The 20,576-nt window shown below is 54.8% G+C and overlaps 1 protein-coding gene across 1 annotated transcript; it reads left to right on the top strand.

Annotated features, from left to right (window-relative positions):
* Nucleotides 1-11,542: 11,542 nt before the first annotated feature.
* Snph (syntaphilin) lies at nt 11,543-20,147 on the top strand. The gene is made up of 2 exons (XM_059259656.1): nt 11,543-12,145; nt 16,137-20,147. The coding sequence occupies exons 1-2, from the start codon at nt 12,003-12,005 to the stop codon at nt 17,302-17,304; spliced, it is 1,311 nt and encodes a 436-aa protein (XP_059115639.1). The 5' UTR covers nt 11,543-12,002; the 3' UTR covers nt 17,305-20,147.
* The last annotated feature ends 429 nt before the right edge of the window (nt 20,148-20,576 follow it).

The following is a 20,576-nucleotide window of genomic DNA, read 5'->3' as shown; positions in this document are numbered from 1 at the left end:
TTGACCATAAGAAGACTGATCATAAGTTCCCTGTTTAAATCAGTGGGCAGGATGCTTGGGATTAAACCACCCCATTTGTACTCATGGTCCTGTGTGGTGGTCCCTTCTTCCTTGGGTCTCAGTCTCACCTTCTAGTGATGTGTGACCTGCCTTAAAGTTGGTAGAGCACTTGTTTTACGGCCTCAGCTTTTTCTTCCTTTGGAAAATCTCTCCTTTGTTCTCATTGAACTCAGGCTTACTTTTAAATGGGGATGGGTGGGGGATGGGCAGAAGGCCTTTCCCTGGAATCCAGCTATCAGCCCAGACTCTGTCTCCCATTTGCTGGTCAACCACAAACAAATTACCTGCCCTTGCTGGATTTTAATTTCTCTGTGGATAAAATGGTGACAAATTCTCCCTGAGGTGTCTTCCATCCTAGGCTTCTGAGACCACATTAGCTCCTGTCGGTACTTGGGATGGGTGTTGGCATAGGAGCAGTGAGAACCCAGGCTCCCAAGAGCCAAGGCCCAAAGAGCAGAGAGAAGCCATAGAGATGGAGGTCCACCATCATCCTCTTCCTGCGCTGCTTGGGAGGAGGAGGGGCAAGGGAGGAGCTGCAGAGATTGACAGCTCTATCAGTGAGGAGGCCCAGGGAAACATATGCTGTGGCCAGGGCTGCTGGGGGCCTCCATCTGCCAGGAGTCATTTGCCAAGTTGGCTACCAAGCTGAAGTTGGCACCATGGCCTCCCTGTTCCCTCACCTCTCCCTGGTGTCTGCAGAGAGACTATCCTGGAACAACTGGCATTGGAAGGACTAGATCCAGGGTTCCCCTACTGCTCCCTGCCCCTGCTAGATGTCCTTGGGCAGCCAGCCTGGAAGAGGGTACCTGTAACTTCAGCATCAGCTCGAGCCTTCTCAGACTCTGAGAGGCATACAGGTGTATATACAGGTATATACCATAAAAAAAGAGCAGATCCCTTTAAGAGGCAACAATGAATATGATGAAGCATTCTGATTTTCCAAGAATTGTCTATCTCTCCCCTTATTATCATGGTTGGGTCACAGACAAGAGGTTACCGCAAGGGCTTGAAGTCGCTGTACTTGAGAGAAGAGAGGCCCCAGATCGCCACCAGTGATCATGTGATGTGACTCTGAGCTGCCGAGGGTTCAGGGCACTGCTTGCCCGGTGCCTAGGCTGTAGAAAGGAGAGACAGTTGGGAGACGCAAGAGCAGAAGTCTCTGGATAGGACTTTGCTTTGTCTACAAGAGCAGGAGCAGTCCTACTCAGGCTAGAGAGAAGGCGCAGGAAGAATTCCTTGGGAGCAGCCTAGATGCTGCCCTTGCCTCTGGTCTCAGGGGAGGGCACAGAGCTGGCTTTCCATCTTGTCCTGCTGCCACTGCTGAGCGTTCTGGACCATTCCCTCCCTTATGGACCATGCCGATCCTTTAGCGACTATTCATTAAAAATAGAGATTATGTGGATTTGTTTTGACTGGGTTTTTAAAAATTGGGATTCAGTTCACAGACCGTAAAATTCAACCTTTGAAAATATACCACCCCCCAGATTTGTAGTACATGCACAAAATTGTGTAGCCAACCCCATTGTCTAATCCCCAAGCATCTGCATCATCCCCTTAAGAATCCCCATCCTGTCGGCTGCTGCTTCTGTTTCTTCTTCCCTCCATCTTGACAACCACCAAGTGGCTCCTGTCTCTATGGATTTGCCCGTGGTGGTATTTTGTGTAAACCGAGTCATTCAGCACTTGGTGTTTGCATCTGACTTCTTTCCCTTAAGTCAGTGTCTTCCAGGCTCACCCATGTTGTGGCACATGTCACTACTTCATTTCTTCTGTGGCTGAAATCCTGGTGCACGGGTGTCCTGTGCAGCACCCATTCCCACCTGCTGACGACCACTAGGTGCTCCCCACCCTCGGCTGCTGGGACTAGTGTTCGTATCAACCCTGTGCAGTGTGTCAATGCCCGTTTCGTTCCTCGGGAAATCTATCTAGGAGTGGAGTTGCAGACTCCAAGGCCATCCTGTTTAGCATTGTGGGGGACTCCCAGGCTGTTTTCCGTGGCAGTATCACCATTGTGCATCCCCACCAGCTGTGCGGGAGAGTTTCTCCACATTTGTCCCCTGTCTTCTGATAGCCATCCTAATGGATATGAAGTTGTCTTTCAAATTTTTAACCTGCAGTCACCCCTCTTGTTTGGGGGGTAGGCAGTGCTTGGGGTTTAACCCAGGGCCTCCCACATACTCGGAACGCCCTCTGCTGTTAAGTTACATCCTCAGCCCCCAAATCCTTCTTTAAAATATGATCTTACTCTGGGTTTGGTTCCCAGCACCCACATGTGGTTCACAACCATTTGTAACTACATTCTAGGGGATCCAATGCCCTCTTCTGGCCTCCATGGGCACCAGGCACACATATGATGCATATATATGTAAAAACTCATACACATAATAAAAATAAATTTCTTTCAATTAAAAAAGGTAAAGAATTCTAAAACAAACAAAACCAAAATGGTCTTCTGCCCTGGGGAAATGGCCCAGTCAGTAAAGCCCTTGCCATGTAAGCCTGGGAACCTGAGTTTGGACTCCCAGCTGGGCATGGTGTACACTGTAATCCCAGCCCCTGGGAGGCTGAAATGGAAGGATTTTTGGGGTTTGCTGGCCAGCCAGTCTGAATGAACTGGAGAGCTTCAAATTTGGTGAGAAACCCTGTCTCAAAAAATAAGGTGGAGTCATTGAAGAAGACACACACACACACACACACACACACACACACACACACACACACACACGGGGAAAAAGTCTTCAAACTTTCTGATGGTCAGTTTTTGTCCCTGTGGCTAAACATCTCAGCAAAATGAGAGGTGGGGACGGGATTCATTTTGTGCCCAGCTTAAGCAGTGTTAACCTATCGGGCAAGGGAGGGCATGAAGCCACCACTGTTCACCTCATGCAGCCAGACAGGGGAAGAGAGGGAGAGAAAGACAAGCTGACAGGCAGAACGAGAGGATACCCATCTATACGGATTCTGTTCCCTTTTCTTCTGCCCTGGGGCCCTGCCTCTGGGATGGGGGTGCTTTCCTCATCCTCCCTGCTGACAGTCAAGATTAATCAGCACACAAGTAGAACAGATACGAGCATCCCATTGGCTGAAATGCAGACCCTGCTCAGCAGTCCAGAGCTAAGTTCCTTTAGGTGATGTGTAGACCAGGGCTTGAGACCAGTGCTGAGGCATCTGAGACTTGTCACTGAAGGCTTCCTGTGGAGCTGCCTCAGCCCTCCAGCCTTTCCTGGTTGCCTTGGGAACCCCTTGAGCATTTGGCCAAGTTATGGAACAGCCCTGCCACTGTACTGGGGTTGCCACAGTGAGAACATAGAATTCAATGGCTCCGTTGAGTGGTTTCAATCCAGGGAGTGGCTTGTGCCAGAGACAGGAAGTGAGCTGGAGAAGTGCCCCCACCCCAAGTACAGGAAGGCTGGGCTTGAGCGTGCTGGTGGGGGAAGATGAGGCCGACCTGAAGGCTGCAGAGTTTTCCCATCGTCTCAGTGGAGTTGCCCTAGTGGTCTAAGGTTGGAGGGTGGCTGCTGGCAAATGTCCTGGCCCGTTTCCATTCCCATCTCTGCATTAGCATTCAAGAAGCACAAGTTGCTGTGTTTGCCTAGGAAGAATGTTCCAGGTTCTGCTGCTGTCTTGGCAGAGACATGATCCCTCCCAAACTCTGGTTGCCATGCTCTGCTTTGCACAGCTGTTGGGGGCTGAGTCATCAGCTCAGCCTGTTCTGTTCTCTGGGATTTCAGGGCTGCTTTTTTCTTTTGTTGATAGCTAATGCTTTGAAAAAGACCTTCAAAGGTATATTCTGGGACTTTCCCTTAGAATACTGGGTTGACCTGACCACCTGGCTGCTCCCCTGTTGAGTAAGATGCCAGGATCTCCCCAGAGATATGCAGCTTCCTAATCTTATAGCTGGGGAAACTGCTACCCAGGAGCCTAGTCATTGAAGAAGAAAGCATCATTTGCAAGTCCCTTGTTTCATAAACAGCCCTAGAATCAGAATGTGGGACCCAGAGTTCCTCAGAGACCATCTAGTCTAGCTCCGTGATCTAGCACAGGTTTTTAAGCCATTGTATTATGAACCATTGTGCGTTAATTGTGTTTGCTCCTATGGAATACACCAGGAAGCTTCAGCTAAGGGGTTAAGACAAGAAGGGATGGGGGCTGGTCCCTGAAGGAAGGCTGCAGAGCACACCCCGAACACACACAGTCCTGGGGATGCTGTAGGCTGGCAGATAGCTTAAGCAGAGAGATGGTGGTGCTTTTTCAAGCAGAGCTCTCATTGCATGCATGCACACATACACACACGTGCATACACACACAAACATATGTGTGCAAGCAAGCACGTGCAGAGGGGGAGGGAGAAGAAAAAGAGGAGGAGGAGGAGGAGACTGTTGTAAGTGGCAAGGACTTGATCACCAGATTAATAAGTGTTTTCCCTTTATTCTCTCATGAGCTTCTGATAGATTCCAAACAGGGTCCAGGTCCTTTCTCTGTTATTCCTGATGCTGCCGAGACCCATGCCCTCCTAAATTCACCCCTGGAAGACCCAGCTTGGTCTCCTTCCCTCTGGTCCTGTCCTTTCCCAACACACTCTAGAGGGTTCCCCACCCAGGGCTCTCTCACATGTGCTCCTCTCCTTTGTGGAACAGTTCTGTGGCTCCCTGTGGCCCACTGGACAAGACGCTGGCTTATCAGGTTGTATGTGGCCTGGCCCCATCTCCGCTTTCAGCCTCACCCCCACTGTTCCTCACCAGGCACCAAGCGTCCAAGCCACTGTTGAGTTATTTATGAGTTATTTACAGCCTCTGGCCATGCTGCCCCTGCCTTCCCACTGGCGGTCTCCTACTCATCCTTCCAGACCCAACACAAGGTTCTGGTTGGAAGAGGCTTTTCTTAGCCTTCCCGAGGCCACCAAAATGTCTTGTGTTTCCTTCTTGAAGGTCATCTCACACTTCACTTGTTTACTTCCAGAACACTGTCTGTTCCTGTTTGTTTAGCGTCTCTTGTGTGACAGAGCACCCATCCAAGCCATGCCCATGCTCTGCTGCATGTTACTCTCACAGCACCCAGAGGGGAGGCGCAGCCCAGGGCAGAGGAAAGGCTGCAGTTCAGCAGTAGCCAGACTTGCTGAGGCATGCAGTCAAAGAGTACAAGAACCAGAATTGAATCCCAGGTCTGTTGGACCCCATTTCTGCATCCTTTCAGCTCTCCTTCCCCATTTTAGGCCCTTAGGCAGCACTGAGCATGGGAACGACCAATCCAAGAGGCAGATGTTTGTGTGGTTACTATGGAGTGTGCACAATGGGGGAACAGAGGGAACTGGTGTGAGAGGGACAGGTTTCCTTGGGGTTGAAGGGATGAGAGATTGTTGGCCCTGCTCCCGTGGCTTAGGATTTCCTTTCAGCTTCTTTTCCAAGTGGCTGCCTGGGGACAGGCCTGTGGGACTCCAGGCTGAACAGGCGGCATGGCGATAAATGCCATGGCAACATGCCTCCTCTGTAGGGCTATGATGAGAGGGTGGAGCCAAGAGGGCACAGGGCACACACTGGGGCCTCTGAGCAGGATCCTGCAGAGGAGGTGCCCTGTGGGCCTGGGTGGCTTCTGCCTTCCCAAGAGGGCCCCTGCCTGTGAGGTCCCATCCCAGCAGGGGAAATGGCACTTCCACTTCTGGCCTGAATTAATGGCTGGTTCTGGTCTCCCAGGAGACTGTCAGCTGTGTCCGGGTACAAATACCACCCCATTCCCACCCACAGCCAGGGAGGAAGGAACAGAGAACGCAAGAGGGGGGTGAAGGGGGCTGCCAAGCAAGGTAGTAGCGGGGACAGCAGGGACAAAGCTCGCATTGTGCCGGGGCCACATGGGGTTCCCATCTAGCCTTTCTCACCTGCCTCCCAAGACCTAGCCTCCGCCAGCTCTTCAGCCATACTCACCCAAGCTGGCTGTGGTAGAGACGCTATCTGGGAGGTGAGGCCTGTTGAAGGGGTTAGAGCCAGCCTAAAGCCAAGAGGCAGGCAGTGATGGGAGCGTGGCCAGTGAAGCCAGGGTGACATGGACTAGCAAGGGCCCAAATGAAAGAAAGCTGCTAGCAGGCCACCTGACCTCAGAGGAGTTCGCTGTGCGGCAGGTTGTCCTCCAAGATTTGTCCACGCACGAGCAAAGGCCACTGCCCCCTCCCTACCCCACTCCAGCTGCTCCCACAAGACCCTCCTGTGCCTCCCATGAGGCAGGGACCCTGTGTACCTCTCTGGACAGGTATGCAGTCCACAGATGCCCACCCTGTACTTGCCCACAGCCTCCACTGTGGGTCTGGCCCTGATGTTGTTTCCAGAGGCTTTTCTTGGGTGACTGAGACTGGTGGAGGAGAAGTGGTGCCAGGCTGGTTGGGCAGCTCAGGTGACGGGCATAGTGTCAGCGGCTCTTACAGCCCAGTACCTGACACCTCTGGGCAGACAATGCGGCCTGTGTCCAGGCCCTCTAGGGGGACGGGCTGTGTTCTGTGTCGCAGCCAGGAAACTGTCCATCTGAGAAGTGCTTTTGTCCACTCAGGAGATGGCCCCACTACTGTCCAAGAGCAAGCTCCTGGGGACCCTGCGTGGGAAGGAGGTAGTCCCTAGGTCAGGAACTCTGGGGTTTGAGATCTCAGTATCCGATGCTGGTCTGGTTCAAATGCTGGTCCTGCCACACAACTGGGGTGTGACTTGGGCAAGTCCTTTGGCTCATGGTGGCCCTAATTCCTTATGTATAAGGGGGGACTAATCTCAGCCCTTCCTCATAGGGTTGTTGGGAGAAGTCAATGGCGTAATGTACGTAACCGTGTAGCACGGGCCGGTGTGCAGTGGGGCTTAGCTTGGCGGCTGCTTCTCCCCCAGCATGAGCAGAAGTCCAGGGCATGGCATTCTCAACTAAGCTTTCCCAGGCTATCGTCCACAGTTCCTTCTCCGAACGTGGAGTCAGGGCCTATGACCTCTAGAGCTGGTTCAAAACTACCGACTGGCTGTAGAAAACCTAGGTTTCTCTCCATTGATCCAAGGGAGCTCTGGGCTGATGTCTAGTATAGCCCTGATCCCAGACGGCTACACCCTCCGCATGGGGCCTCTCCCTCCCCCACATCCCTGAAGACATCCTGCAGAGCTGTCCTTGACACTAAAGTCCCTGCTCAGAAGAACATCCTAAGGACCCAGCGCAGGAGTCAGTGGGCCTGAGTCCACCCAGCCCCCTTCTCAAGTCTCAGGGGCATGTGAATGCCACTTGCTAGACCCACCCACCGCAGGACACTCAGCAACTAGGGAGGGCTTCTGCTCTCTTGACCTTGGCCTCCTGTGCATCAAGCCTGTGCTCACTTTCCTGGGATGTGCTAAAATAAACGTGCACGTTTATATGACAAGAGTCTAGCCTGCATGCATGTATGCAGCATGAGAGTCAGAGGGCCTGGCTGCTTTGTCCTGCCTTGGGAGCAGGCGCTTGAGCATGTACATGGACCTGTGTGTGACACATCTTGGAATGACCTATTTTGTCTGTATCCATTGATCTTTCTACACGTGTGCTGGTATGTCCGTCTGTCTTGTCTCCTTTGTAGCCAGGAAGCCCTGAACCACGTGCCAACTGGGAAGGTGATGGTCAGCGAGACCAGCCCGGCCTAATCTGGGGCACCTACTCCTGCACCAGGAGTCCTCCGACCTGCAGCCCTTGCCACAGAGGGAGGCCTGGATGTGGGAGGCGGGCTCTGAGGGGCAGGGGCCTGGGGAGAAGCAGGTTTTGCTGGTAGAGTAGAAGACCCTTTTGCTGCACTGGTGGACAGGAAACCCTTGTCCTGCTGTCCCCGTGACCGTGGTGGGCTCTTCACCCGCTGGGTGCCTTCACATGACCTGGAAGATCTGGGGTTGGACTGATGACTTCTAGCCACCCATGAGGCTCTGAAAACTAACTGAGACTTTAAACCGGGCTTAGCAGTCCGTGCCAAGCCCCACTGAATTTATTGGCGGAGGCAGCCGCCCGCAGCCTAGCCCACAGGTCCTCGCTTGATTCTGGGGTGTCGTGCCGAAGGGCAAGAGGAGAAGCCATGCCAGGCAGTGGCCCCGGTGAGAGGATGACATGGCCCGGCCCTGCCCTCCCTACGCCCCCCACAACCCGCCCTCTCTCCTCAGCCCCGGGAACACCGCCCATCCCACCGCTAACCAGGACCCGCAGCCTCATGGCCATGTCCCTGCCAGGAAGTAGACGGGCCTCTGCTGGATCTCGCAGGTGAGTGAGTCTCTCCCTTGTCTAGAGCCTGAGCTTCAGAGGCTCGGCTTTGTCTTCATTGGCAGCAGACTTGCAGTGTGCCTTTAAGCAAATCGCGCCCTCGGTTTCCCTATCCTTAAAATAGGCTGGTTGATCCATGCCACCTCCAGGAACTATTTAAGGACCTGAATGACACGGTGGATGTAACAGTTATCTGAAGGTTCCCATCAGCACCAGCCCTGCCATTACGGTCCCTGCAGTAGATCTCCTTGGACTGTCACCCTGTGGGTCCCTCCTCCAGTCACCCCCTGTCTGCTCCACACTATCCCCTCTGTTTCCGTTCATGCATGGATATCCTTCCCGGGACTAAGAGACCCCGGGGCCCGCTGTTTGTCCACAGCCATGTCTAGCCTCTGTTCTTGGCCCTGGGGAGCTAGGAGGGTCAACCACCTTCCGGTTTCTATCTTGATTTCTACTGTGTTCTGTCACCCTTGTCTGTGTATGTGTGTGTCCCCTCCCCGCCGCCTTCCTTCCCTGCGATGAACCCGAAGCGGGGGCACTTTAGGCCGTAGTGGCCTGGCAGTGTTCGCCCAGTGCCCACAGCTGCCCGCCAGCCAGAATGAGCAGCTGCCTCTTCTCCCCGCCTCCAGGCGTACTTCTCCACCTGTGAGTGTGCGGGACGCCTACGGCACCTCTTCCCTCAGCAGCAGCAGCAACTCTGGCTCCTGCAAGGGCAGCGACAGCAGCCCCACACCGAGGTAACCCGCTCCTCCTCCCAGCCAGGCCCAGCCGCCTGGGAACCTGGTGCCCAGGAGATGGGGGGAGCAGCACCATGTTCTGATGTCCTAACTCCAGCATTCTGACTGACTGTGGCCTAGAACATGTCACGGCGCCCCTCTGAGCTTTGGCTCCTCTCTGTAAGATGGACATGAGCACTGGCGATGAGATGTCAGGGACAGAGACAGGCAACTCCCGAAACATCACAGATCCCACCTGTTCCTGGTCACCATCCATGTGAACACCTTTTGTCCTAATTATTCCAAGATGGCTCCTGGGCCACCAGCCATCCCATCAGCAGGGAAGAAGATACCCCCTTGTGTTGGTGGCTCTGAGAAGGGACACTTGCCCTGTGAAATTTTGCCCAGACTTCATTGGTCAGAATCGGGTCACGTGACTTACTAGCAACCTATCCAGTTAATTCAGAGAGGATTAGTGTTTTCCTCCCAGTGGCGCCACCCCAAACAAAGAGGAAAGGGCTAGATGGATGTGGGGCATTTGTCTCAGACACTGCGAGTCGCAGAGGTGGTGATGTGCTGCAGGTGTGGCATGTGCTAACTTATGGTCTAGGAACAGCAGACAGAGACCTGAAATGCAGGGTCACACTGGGGGGGGGGGGGGGCAGGTAAAGAAGAGCTGTGGGTCCTTGATTCTATCCAGGATGTTAGAGTCAGGGTGCTGGTGTGGCATCCTGTTTCCTGGGTGCTGGAATACATGTGGGCACTAGGGGGGTATGGGGAGCTTCGGGCTTCCTGTCCATAAAATGGAGCTAATAACACAGATGCCAGCGAGTTGCTCTGCGCACTGCCTGTATGTCCTGGACCATAGTGAGGCTTGAGGGTTATGGACAGGGGGTGAATCCTAACTGCAGACCCACAGTCAAGCTCCTCCCTGCAAGCCGTGTCCTGCTCCTCTCAGCAGAGATGTCGTCTGTGTTCAGTGATGTCCAGAGCCATTAAAGCTACAGATCTCAGTTTTTTCCAACAAGGTGTGGATGGTGGGTAACAGTCATATGCAGGACCTGTGCCCAGCTTTTCTAACCGATTTATATCTTGAAAAGCATGGAATGGGAAGCATCCAGACTCTTCTATTAGTAACAGTTTTGTAATACATCTCCCGAACTGCAAGTTGAGCACCTGTAGAGAAGTCCTGCTGCCCAACAGGAGACCTGCTACCCCTGGAGAGGGGCAGGGGAGTACCGTCTAAGGGCCTCACTGCAGCCTCTGTCTCTGCTAAGATGTGTCTGATCACATTTCTGTTTTTTAACATCACACACGTGGGGCGGGAGGCTACTAGTGACTATAAACATGTGTTAACTGTTATCTTGGAAACAACGCCCGTGAAAGCACATGAGAACGTTCACTCTAGCCCTGGTTCTCACTACTTCAGCATTGGCTTTTCTCCCTCTTGCCTCATGCCCGGCTGAGAACTCCTCACTGACACAGGTCTGTGTTCTCCTGCCAGATCCCTTGCAGGGCAGGACAAGGTCCGAATGGAGGAGGCTGTATGGCTGCTTCTCCTTTAGGGGGATCTTAGAGCAGGGTGTGAAAGCCCGGGCAACCACCACGCCACCCCTCGACCCTTGCAAGGTAGAAGAGAGGCTGTGTGATCTGCCTTTCCCCTACCCTCCCCCACCCCACCCCACCCCCCGGCCACCTTCTCTCTAACGCGTCACAGTCTGCAGTAAACATGACACAGCTTCCACGAAACTTTAAATCTGCCTTGAACCTGGCCACTTCCGCAGTGGGCCTCCACAGGACCTGTCTCTCCCAGCCCTATGCAGCGTCTATGTGAGGCTAAGTGTCCCCAGTCCCTGGAGCAGCAGTGATACAACGGCAGGCCCCAGTCTCCACTGTGTGGGAACACTCCCGGGGTTTAAAACCAAGATCCGAGCAAGGTTCTTAAGAACAGATCCTGCAGCCAGGAAGCTGTGGGTGGAACCATCTGAACCATAGTCTGTTGTGGAATCAGGGAGTTCTCCTTCCTAGGAAAGCCTTGGCCAGCCCTCCACCCTGAACCCAGTGGCCCTCCGGGCGGAGGCTCCTCCACAACGGTGTGGTATGACACACTGTATTGGTTGCAGAAGGCGTCCAGCCAGCTGCTACTCAGGCCCCTGCTGCTAACTGTCCACACCTAGCAAGTGTCCATTTGTGTGCTCACACATGTCCCAGAGCATGGGTACGTAAACATGGCTGGTGTCCTGGACCAGGCAATTACCTATGAAGTCAGCATGGAAATGCTGTATGTACACCCATGGGGACGTGCAGGTGCACATGGCTGGAGACATCATGAATTTCCTGAGAGGAAGGAGTGGCCAGGCCTCCCAGTGTGTACATGTAATGTAGACCTGTCCTGTATGTTCCTCGAGGTGGGTGAGGAGAGTGCATCATGCTATCTGCAGAGACAGCCGTGGCTTCACACCTGTGTCTGTGCCCCCCATTCCTGTCCCTAGGCTAGATAGGCTTTCAGCTGCAGGGAGGAGAGTGTCTCCCTCCCAGGAAGATGTCACCTCCTCTGCAGGTGAGTCCTTATCCTCCAGGCCCACTTGGAACCTGCCCTTGCTCCCTACTCACACTTCTGTTGAAGACAGGCAGCCGGGGTTCAGGAAGCACAGACTACATGGAAGCTGGTTGAGCCACCCTCTCTGAAGAAAGTGTATGTCCGTAGGACAAAGGCTTCCCTGCACCCCTGCTGCAGTGAGGATCCACACACGCTGTCATAAGGCACAGAGCACACACGAGCCTCCTGAGGTCCCCTCTTCCCCAAGCAGAGGTGTCTTGAGTCCCCTCACCTCACAGAAGGCTGGCTGTCTTTGTGCCATGCCCACAAGGCCTGCCCAGGAGGTCTGGTGGCACAGGCTGAGCTGAAGATAGTTAGGCTGCTCCCTGGCCCAGCTCTGTATCCGGCCTGCCCTCCTCGTCCCCCGCCTCTGATGGACCCACTGTTGCAGGCGCTCCATGAAGTATACACTATGCAGCGACAACCACGGTATCAAGCCCCCGACCCCAGAGCAGTACCTGACTCCACTGCAGCAGAAGGAAGTCTGCATCCGGCATCTGAAGGCCCGGCTCAAGGACACACAGGACCGGCTCCAGGACCGGTGAGTGGCAACCAAGGAAAGCCCTGGGAACACCAACTAGCTACAGTCTCAGCAGAGCCAGGGTCCTGGACCATCCCCTGGCAAAGAGGAGGGATGGGCCTCACTGCCATCTACCTGAACTCTCCTCTCGGCAAAGTCTCACTTGGGCCCATTTGTAGAGGCTCCAGCCCCTGACACCCCTTGACTACTTTAGGCAGGTGCTTGGGGCCAGTGGGAAAGGGTCCCTGTAAGGACTGCCAGTCACTTTCCTTCTGCGATCCTCTACGACCAGAGCCCTGCACCTCATTTGATGGCAGCTTCTCCCCTGGATCCTGTCTTCTCAGGGAGCTGGAGCATCTCTCTGGCTCCCTTATCCCTGGGGGTGAGAAATAGACCTTTAACCCTCCCATGTTTCTACACAGAGGTCTCAGCCCATCAGACCAGGCCTATAAGTCTTCCTCCATGTCTGCTTCCTTCCTATAGAAGATATAAGATCAGGAGATGCTATGGCTGAGGTCCGGCTCAGCCTGGGGGTCTTCCAGGAGCTCAGGTCCAGCTATGCTCATTCTCAGGTCCTAGTAGACACTTGGTGCTGCCCCTCCTGGTGGTTTCATCTTTAAGAGCCACACTTCAAAGGGTTGAGCTTATGGCACATGTGTGTCACCCCAGCACCCAGTAGGCTGAGGAAGGATTGTAGTAAGTTTGAGGACAGCTTGGAGTGCATAGTGAGGCCTTGTCACAACACACAACAAAAACCCTGTATTAGGGTGGGATCCTCACCTCTGATCACCTTCGCCAGCCTCCTCTGAGCCATGTCTGTTCTGAGCTGGACCAAGCTATGCGGGGCACTAGAGCTCAGGGCAGGCGTCCCCACAGTACCTTTTCTTTGCTTCTACAGCAGCTTTTATACCCACCGGAAGTTATTCTACGTGCCACAGAACTGGCCCTTCTAACCACTGGATGGTGTAGTGCCCTCACAGAGTTCTCAGTTTCCACAATCCGATATCTCTTTGTTGTTGTTGTTTATTTTTGTTGGTTTGTTTTTACATCGCAACCAAAGTTTCCCCTCCCTCCTCATGCCCCTCCTCTCACTCCCCCTCTTCCCCTCGCCCCACTCCCCCTCTTCCCTCAGCACACCCACTCCTCCTCCTCCTCTGTTTCTCTTCAGACCCTCCCATGGTTATTGGCCAGCCATGGTATATCAAGTTGCAGTGAGACGAGGCACCATCTCCTCTCTTAAGGCTGGATGAGGCAATCCAGTAGGAGGAATGGGTCCCCAAAGCAAGCCACAGAGTTAGAGACAGCCCCTGCTCCCGCTGTTAGAGGTCCCACAAGAAGACCAAGTCACACAGCTGTAACATAAGCGGAGGGCCAAGGTCAGTCCCATGCAGGTTCCCTGGTTGTCAATTCAGTCTTTGTGAGCCCCTGTGAGCCCAGGTTAGTAGGTTCTATGGGTTTTCTTGTGGTGCCCTTGACCCCACTGGCTCCTTCCATCTCTCCTCCCCTTCTTCTGCAGAATTCCCCAAGCTTAGCCTAATGTTTGGCTGTGGGTCTCTGCATCTGTTTCCATCAGTGGCTGAGTGGCCTCTCTGATGGCAGTTGGGCCGGGCATCAGTCTATGAGTGCAGCAGAATATCATTAGAAATCGTTTCATTGACTTGTTTTTTTGTTTTCCTGCCAGTCATATTTGGTTCTATCCTAGGTCTTTCGGGTATCCCCGCTCTGGGTCCTGGCCCTCAGGGGTGAGCTCCCTCTCATGAGTCTCAGGCTGCGCCAGTCATCGGTTGGTCACTCCCACAACTTCTGCGCTCTGATACCTCCTTTTACCACCCTGTTCCCCGTAGCAGTCATTCCCCATCCTCTCCAGTCGCCCAGCTCCTGGCCCCACTGGTCTTCTTGTCTTCCTCGATCTCGGGACATGTTATAGTGCAGCATGCATGACCGGACTGTACCAGTCCAGACTGGGTCTGTTGTGGTTTCAGAGGTCGGGGTGGTCTGTGGGCTCCACCATCCTTGATTTAAGGTTTTCCTTTCGGGTTCCTGCCGTCTTCCCAGTGATGCTCAGGGTCTGATTGCCCTTTGGCACTGATGTCCATGAGGGGCCAGAAGCTCACCTCCCAGCTTCTTCTCTGGACCAGCCAGCAGTGTCGTGTAGGCATCTACCTGGTTTTGGCAGAATGTCCTCTCATCCCCACCACTGTTACCTTTGAAAGGCCCTCAGCAGGCCTGTCCTTGCCATAAGGCCTCTCTCCTCCCACCCTCCAGGTGTTATTTAATATCCATACTTCCTATGCTAGCCTTCCCTCTACTTCTCAGCCACCATGTGCTTCGACAACCCCCTCTGTGCTTGTGGACACTGTGTTCCCACACTTTGAGGTGGTTTTTTTCTTCCATCTTGCATCCTTGCTGCAAGATACGGTTCACATGTTATTCCTATAGCTGCAGGCCAGCTCAGGACGGGGATGCCATTGTCCCTGAGGTCTAGCTAGCTCCAAGGAGAGAAGCACAGGGGCCGCTAAGCTGAGCATGCCCAGCTCCTTCTTACAGACTCACCTGGCGGGGGGGGGAGGGGGGGGGCACCAGTGGGAAGTGGAGATGCTCCACCCTGAGGAAGAGGAGGGAGATCAAGGACCCCATGCCTGTTATCTGCCTGCTGATGCCACTTAGGTAGCTCTAGTTCACTGCCCTCCTCTAGCCCATTGCTGAATTATACCGTGGTCAGACCCTCCTAGAGGATATTCCTCAACCTCTGGAGCCTATTACCGAGTGGGATTTCCAATCTAACTTTGGAAAATCTGTGGTTCCTTATGTGGTACAGTCACTCTGCTAGGCTCAGAACCCCCCTAGTGGTAGCCATGCCATTGGTAGTTTATTCACATAAGCCAGGCTTCCAGCTGAGATGTCCTATGTGGATCCCATCGCTAAGATGGTCCTGAGTAAGAGTGCCTGGACAGGATGGTAAGCCTCGTGAGTGTCCGCCTTTCCCACTGCTTGCCATCAGTATCCACTGAGTCTCGCCCTGACTTTCCCTTTGGCCACTGCGGCGTGGGTCCCTAACCACCTCCATCTTCACCCCCGGGTCCATCTGGGACTCAGGGACCTGAAAGGCTTTAGCCTTTCTGGGTGGAAGTCTCGCTGCTGTTCTGTTGCTGGAGCAACCCTTCTCGCGGTAACTGCATTTCCCATCCATCTCTTCAGCCTTTCCTCTTGACAGTAAATACAAAGAAGCTTCTAGCATGCATACAAGAGAGCCACCCAGTCCTCCTCGCCCTCCTCTGGCTCCTTTCACTTCTGGTCTTCCTGCAAGAGGAACACTAAAGTCATCCGCTCCCCCACCAACACCAAAGGCTGTAGTTTCTCTCGTCACTGTCCTCTCTCTCCCTGGGGGTCTGGGGACAAATGTCTCTCCACTTAAAACACTCACAAGCTGCTTCAGTAGGAAATCATATCTCTCTCTCACGTTCGCTGCTTTGCATTAGGAGTTTATTACATTATTTATTTATTTTGGTTTTTCGAGACAGGGTTTCACTGTGTAGCTTTGCGCCTTTCCTGGAACTCGCTCTGTAGACCAGGCTGGCCTCGAACTCACAGAGATCCGCCTGCCTCTGCCTCCCGAGTGCTGGGATTAAAGGCGTGCGCCACCACCGCCCGGCAGGAGTTTATTACATTTTTATAGCAGTGGGCTCATCAATTAAGAATCTGGGTAGTGTCTTCTGGAGGTGATGACGTGAAGGGCGTGGCTTAGCGGTGAGATGGGGATGTGGCTCCGGCTGCCATTCCTTCTCCCTCTCAAGGGAGCCTCTCCTGTCTTGGCCCCTGGCCCCACCCACCCTTCCTCCTCCCTGAGGGATGAGAGGCAGAAGAGGCTTTGAATCCTCCTACGGTCATCTCTAGCGTTGAGCCACCCTCTCTGGGGCCATCTGTGTTTGGTGACACCCCCTGGCCTCTCCACAGCGGCACTGACGGGTGGGAGGACAGGGCCGCAGAGCAAGTGTGTTTCCTTTGCTCACAGGGACACGGAGATTGATGACCTGAAGACGCAGCTGTCCCGCATGCAGGAGGACTGGATTGAGGAGGAGTGTCACCGAGTGGAAGCCCAGCTGGCTCTGAAGGAGGCCCGCAAGGAGATCAGGCAGCTGAAGCAGGTCATCGACACTGTCAAGAACAACCTGATTGACAAGGACAAGGGGCTGCAGAAGTACTTCGTGGACATCAATATCCAGAACAAGAAGCTGGAGACGCTGCTGCACAGCATGGAGGTTGCCCAGAATGGAGTAGCCAAGGAGGAAGGAACTGGGGAGTCGGCCGGCGGGTCCCCTGCACGCTCCCTCACCCGCAGCTCCACCTACACCAAGCTGAGTGACCCAGCTGTCTGTGGTGACCGCCAGCCAGGGGATCCCTCCAGCGCCTCTGCTGAGGATGGAGCCGACAGTGGATTCGTGGCCGCTGACGACACACTGAGTCGGACGGACGCCCTGGAGGCCAGTAGCCTGCTGTCATCCGGAGTGGACTGTGGCCTCGAGGAAGCCTCACTGCACAGCTCCTTCAATCTGGGCCCCCGCTTCCCTGCCAGCAACACCTACGAGAAGCTGCTGTGCGGCATGGAGGCTGGCGTGCAAGCCAGCTGCATGCAGGAGCGGGCCATCCAGACAGACTTCGTGCAGTACCAGCCTGACCTGGACACCATCCTGGAGAAAGTAGGCCAGGCTCAGGTGTGTGGGACAGTCCCCAAGGACAGGCACTCAGAGCTGGACCCCTACCCCTCAGGGCCCAGAGACCCCAACTCAGCAGTGGTGGTGACAGTGGGTGATGAACCTGAGGCCCCAGAGCCCATCACCTGTGGGCCAGCTACACACCGGCCTGCGGCCAACTCCAACCCGGGACTGCCAGTGAGTGTGGTGTGTCCTGTGGAAGAGGAGGAGGAGGCAGCTGCCACCGAAAAGGAACCCAAGAGTTACTGGAGCCGCCACTACATTGTGGATCTGCTGGCTGTGGTAGTGCCCGCTGTGCCAACAGTGGCCTGGCTCTGCCGCTCCCAGCGGCGCCAGGGCCAGCCCATTTACAACATCAGCTCCCTGCTGCGGGGCTGCTGCACAGTGGCCTTGCACTCCATCCGTAGGATCAGCTGCCGCTCGCTGAGCCAGCCCAGCTCCAGCTCAGCAGGCGGCTCCCAGCTCTGAGGAGGCTGCCAGCTCTCCACTTTTGGCAGCCCGACCACTGATTGTAGGATGCCATTTGCTGCCCCCCTCAGATCCCCATGGGCATCCTCTTACTTACTTTCAGGTCTGGAATAGTGCCCCCACCCCAGATGTTAATAGTGTCAGGGATTCAGAAAGGCATCCCAAAGCTTCAAGAGAAAAGGTAAAGGTGGCCAGTTGAAGAGGGAGAAACTGGGAAGAGCTCCCCTCTGGCCCCTCTGGCCGCCGGGACTTCAGACAAGGCAGGCCCTGCTTGCTCAGAGAGTCTCCGGGCTGTGTTGATCTGGGGATCCTCCTTTTCCTTGCATCCTTTCCAGCACCCAGTCCACCTCCATGTCTTCTCTCCCACGCCACCCCTTGTGCCCTCCTCAGGCTCCTGGACCAGTATTACCTCCTCAAATGGAGGCAGCCAGGACCCCAAATGCAGAGAAGCACTCCAAGCAGGGTCTGGCTGCCCGGGTCCCACTGAAGCTCCAGGCCTCTCCTCCTCCCTTGCCCTGGGATGCAAAGTGTGATTCAGCTGGCATGACCAGCTCAGGCAGGAGGGGCAGAGGGCAGGGTAGGTTCTTTGTCTGTCTGTCTGTCCTCCAGGCCTCCCCCACAGTCTGTTTTCCTTTTGGCTTCTGGGTGTGTTAGATCTTCATGAGCTGTCCAGTGCCCATCACCACTCCTGACACACTAATCATGGGATTGGGAGGGAGCGCCAGTACAGAGAAGGCCAGGCCAGCAGCTCTGGGAGAGCCCTTTGCCTCCTGAGATGAGTCCATCTCATCTGTAGCCTAGAGGTGCCTCAGCGAGTTGGGAAGGTCAGAGGCCACTTGCCCCAGGCCCTTCGTCCTCAGACCCTGCCTATGTTTGCTCTTGGTTCCCTTAGGGTCTTGGTTTCCTGCCCATCCCAGAACCCCCAGGCTGCTTGCTCTCTGGGATGAGGACTTCTGAATCTCTGACCCAGCTGTCTCCAGAGGAAGGTGGCCATCTGGAGGAATCTCCAGATAGGGTTCTGAAGCCACAGTATCTGCCTATCCATGCCAAAGCAGGGTCCCCTGAATGTGCTTCCTAATCAGGGGCATGGCCAGGCGGTGGGAGCCTGCCTGGGCTGCTCCTGGTCCAGTCAGCCTGGGAAGATGCCCTGATCCTCACCTCCCTCTTCCCAGAGAGGTCATACCTACCTGACTGGCCCACACCCAGGGAGTTGGTAGAAGCCTGCATCTCACTCTCTGGCATAGGAGCCTCTCTGGTTCTCTGCTAAGGTCGCTTGCCCTCACCGATGCCCCGGTAGCCACTACTTGACTCCTGAGTTCTGCCCCTCCACTCTGTGCCCTCCCCAAGGGCACCTGCATGCACTGGGAGTGGGCAGCCAGCCTAGCCATCAGGGCAAGAGCCCTCTGCCACGCGCTTTGTGCCTCCAAAACTCCCCCACCTTGGCTGGGGCCTCAGACCAGCCATCCTTGGTGGAGCACCCCTACCCCAGCTGAACCAAACCCAAATGCCTGAGGCCTCGCTGGGGCTGCCCCATAGGACACTGGGGTGGTGCCATGGAGAGACAGGGGATAAAACTGATCCAAAGTGAAGCCAGGACTGGCCACGGACCCAGCCTCCTGCGCCGTGCACTCATGGAGCTCCATATGTCTCCTTAGCAACAGTCGAAGCTCTGCTGAGAAAATAAATGTATGAACTATATTTGACAACATAAAATCCATATATTTTTCACCATTGGCATTTAGTCCAACTTCGCAGCCCCTCTGTTCCATGTCTTGCTGTCTGGGCCTTCTTGTCGTGTCTCGTGTTTTGGTGGACTTGGGCAGGGCTAGGACTGTGGTCCGCTCTGCTCCTGCTGCTGGAGAAGCCATTGTAAAGCGTCCAGGTCTGTGGAGGCAGTAAGTGAAGCTGACCATTCACCCTGCTCCTGCTCTGACCCTTGCCCTGCCTCGCCTACAGCAGGGGTCCTCTTTTGTGAGTTCTGCCTATCAGAAGGGCTCTGCTCCTTGCCAGTGGAGTGAGCAGGTCATTACCCAGCCCTTGGATGACCCTGGATCCCTGCAGGCTGGGGTACAGGTCCTGCTCCTAAGTGTATATAAGCCCAGAGTCCCGTACCCGTGCAGAGGGGTTGTGATGCCTGCGCAATCCCAGGAAGTGGGCTTGGACGTAGACACTTCAGCAGCCTGCTGGTTCCAGATCTGGAGGAGGAGGCTGAGAACAAGGTGGGACTGGGCCAGGCTCCCCCTTTGATGCTCATCCCCAAAGCTCCCCCTTTCCTCCCATTTGGCCAGCCCCCATAGGCTGCAATTTGCCCTCTTGCCCTTGGCTCCTGGAGCAGAAATGTTTAGGGTGCTCCTTTCCCCGCCTCCAGTCAGAGCTAACAAGGTCTTGAGGAAGTGTCCCCGGGAACTACCTTCTATAGCTACTGAACCCTTGGAGTGCAGTGGCTTGAAGTAGTAGCTCCTTAGTTCTGGAGCCCTCTGTCAGGGCTCAGTGAGGACTTGTAAACAGAGGCAGCCTTGAGCAGAGTTCACAACCAATGTCTTCAAGCAGGTAGCATACATAGCTCTTCACTGAGACCCCTTCCCACCTGCACAGGCATCGGACAGCAGATCCCAGGCTCGAGGGCCAGAGGCTGTTGAGGGCCTCCATCCAGGGCACTCACAGCCCCTCTGAACTAGGTGACAACACGAATAGGCCACCGTGCACTCTCACATCAGGCTATTCCCTTGACAGAAACTTCAGGGGACACAGGAGGGGGGCCGGGGGAGGGGTCTTGACTCTCCTTTGTCTTTTTGTTCGGACAGAGTTGTGCCTGTAGCAGACAGCTCTGAATTAAAGCATGAACACACACGCAGCCCCTCGGCCTGGCGTCTTTGTACTGTGTCATTTCTTTAAGTGTGTTGGGGTCGGTGAGAACTCACCATGGCACCCAACACAGATGGAACCAGCCACTGGCTGGTTCAGCCCCACCAGGCCCTGCTGTGTAGGGCTGGGGCCTCTCTGCCCGTCTGGGATCAGGTACGGGATCTAGAATCCCCACCTGGATCCCAGTCACATCCTGCCTAGCGTGGGGAGAATATTCCAGTTCTTCCCAGTAGTCCTGAAATGGCTTCTTTGGCCCATTCTGTAGCTACAAAAATGGCCACGACCACTCAAGCCGGGGTCCCAAAGCCAATGCGGAGTCTCCTCTCCTATTCCTGCCATCCCACAGCCACATGACCCTCAGTGCCACTATTCCTATGACAGACTGGCAAGCAGCCCACGATACACAG

This window comes from Peromyscus eremicus, chromosome 4 (genome assembly GCF_949786415.1).
Source record: "Peromyscus eremicus chromosome 4, PerEre_H2_v1, whole genome shotgun sequence".
In the NCBI taxonomy this organism is placed as follows: domain Eukaryota; kingdom Metazoa; phylum Chordata; class Mammalia; order Rodentia; family Cricetidae; genus Peromyscus; species Peromyscus eremicus.
Note: the sequence above shows the minus strand (reverse complement) of the source record. Positions and strands in the feature narration are given on the sequence as shown.

Bases quoted from the DNA above. Each gene is read 5' to 3' on its own strand.
- Snph (XM_059259656.1), top strand. From the start codon at position 12,003: ATGAAGTATACACTATGCAGCGACAACCACGGTATCAAGCCCCCGACC. The intron at 12,146-16,136 runs GTGAGTGGCAAC...CTTTGCTCACAG, and splicing joins CAGGACCGGCTCCAGGACCG to GGACACGGAGATTGATGACC.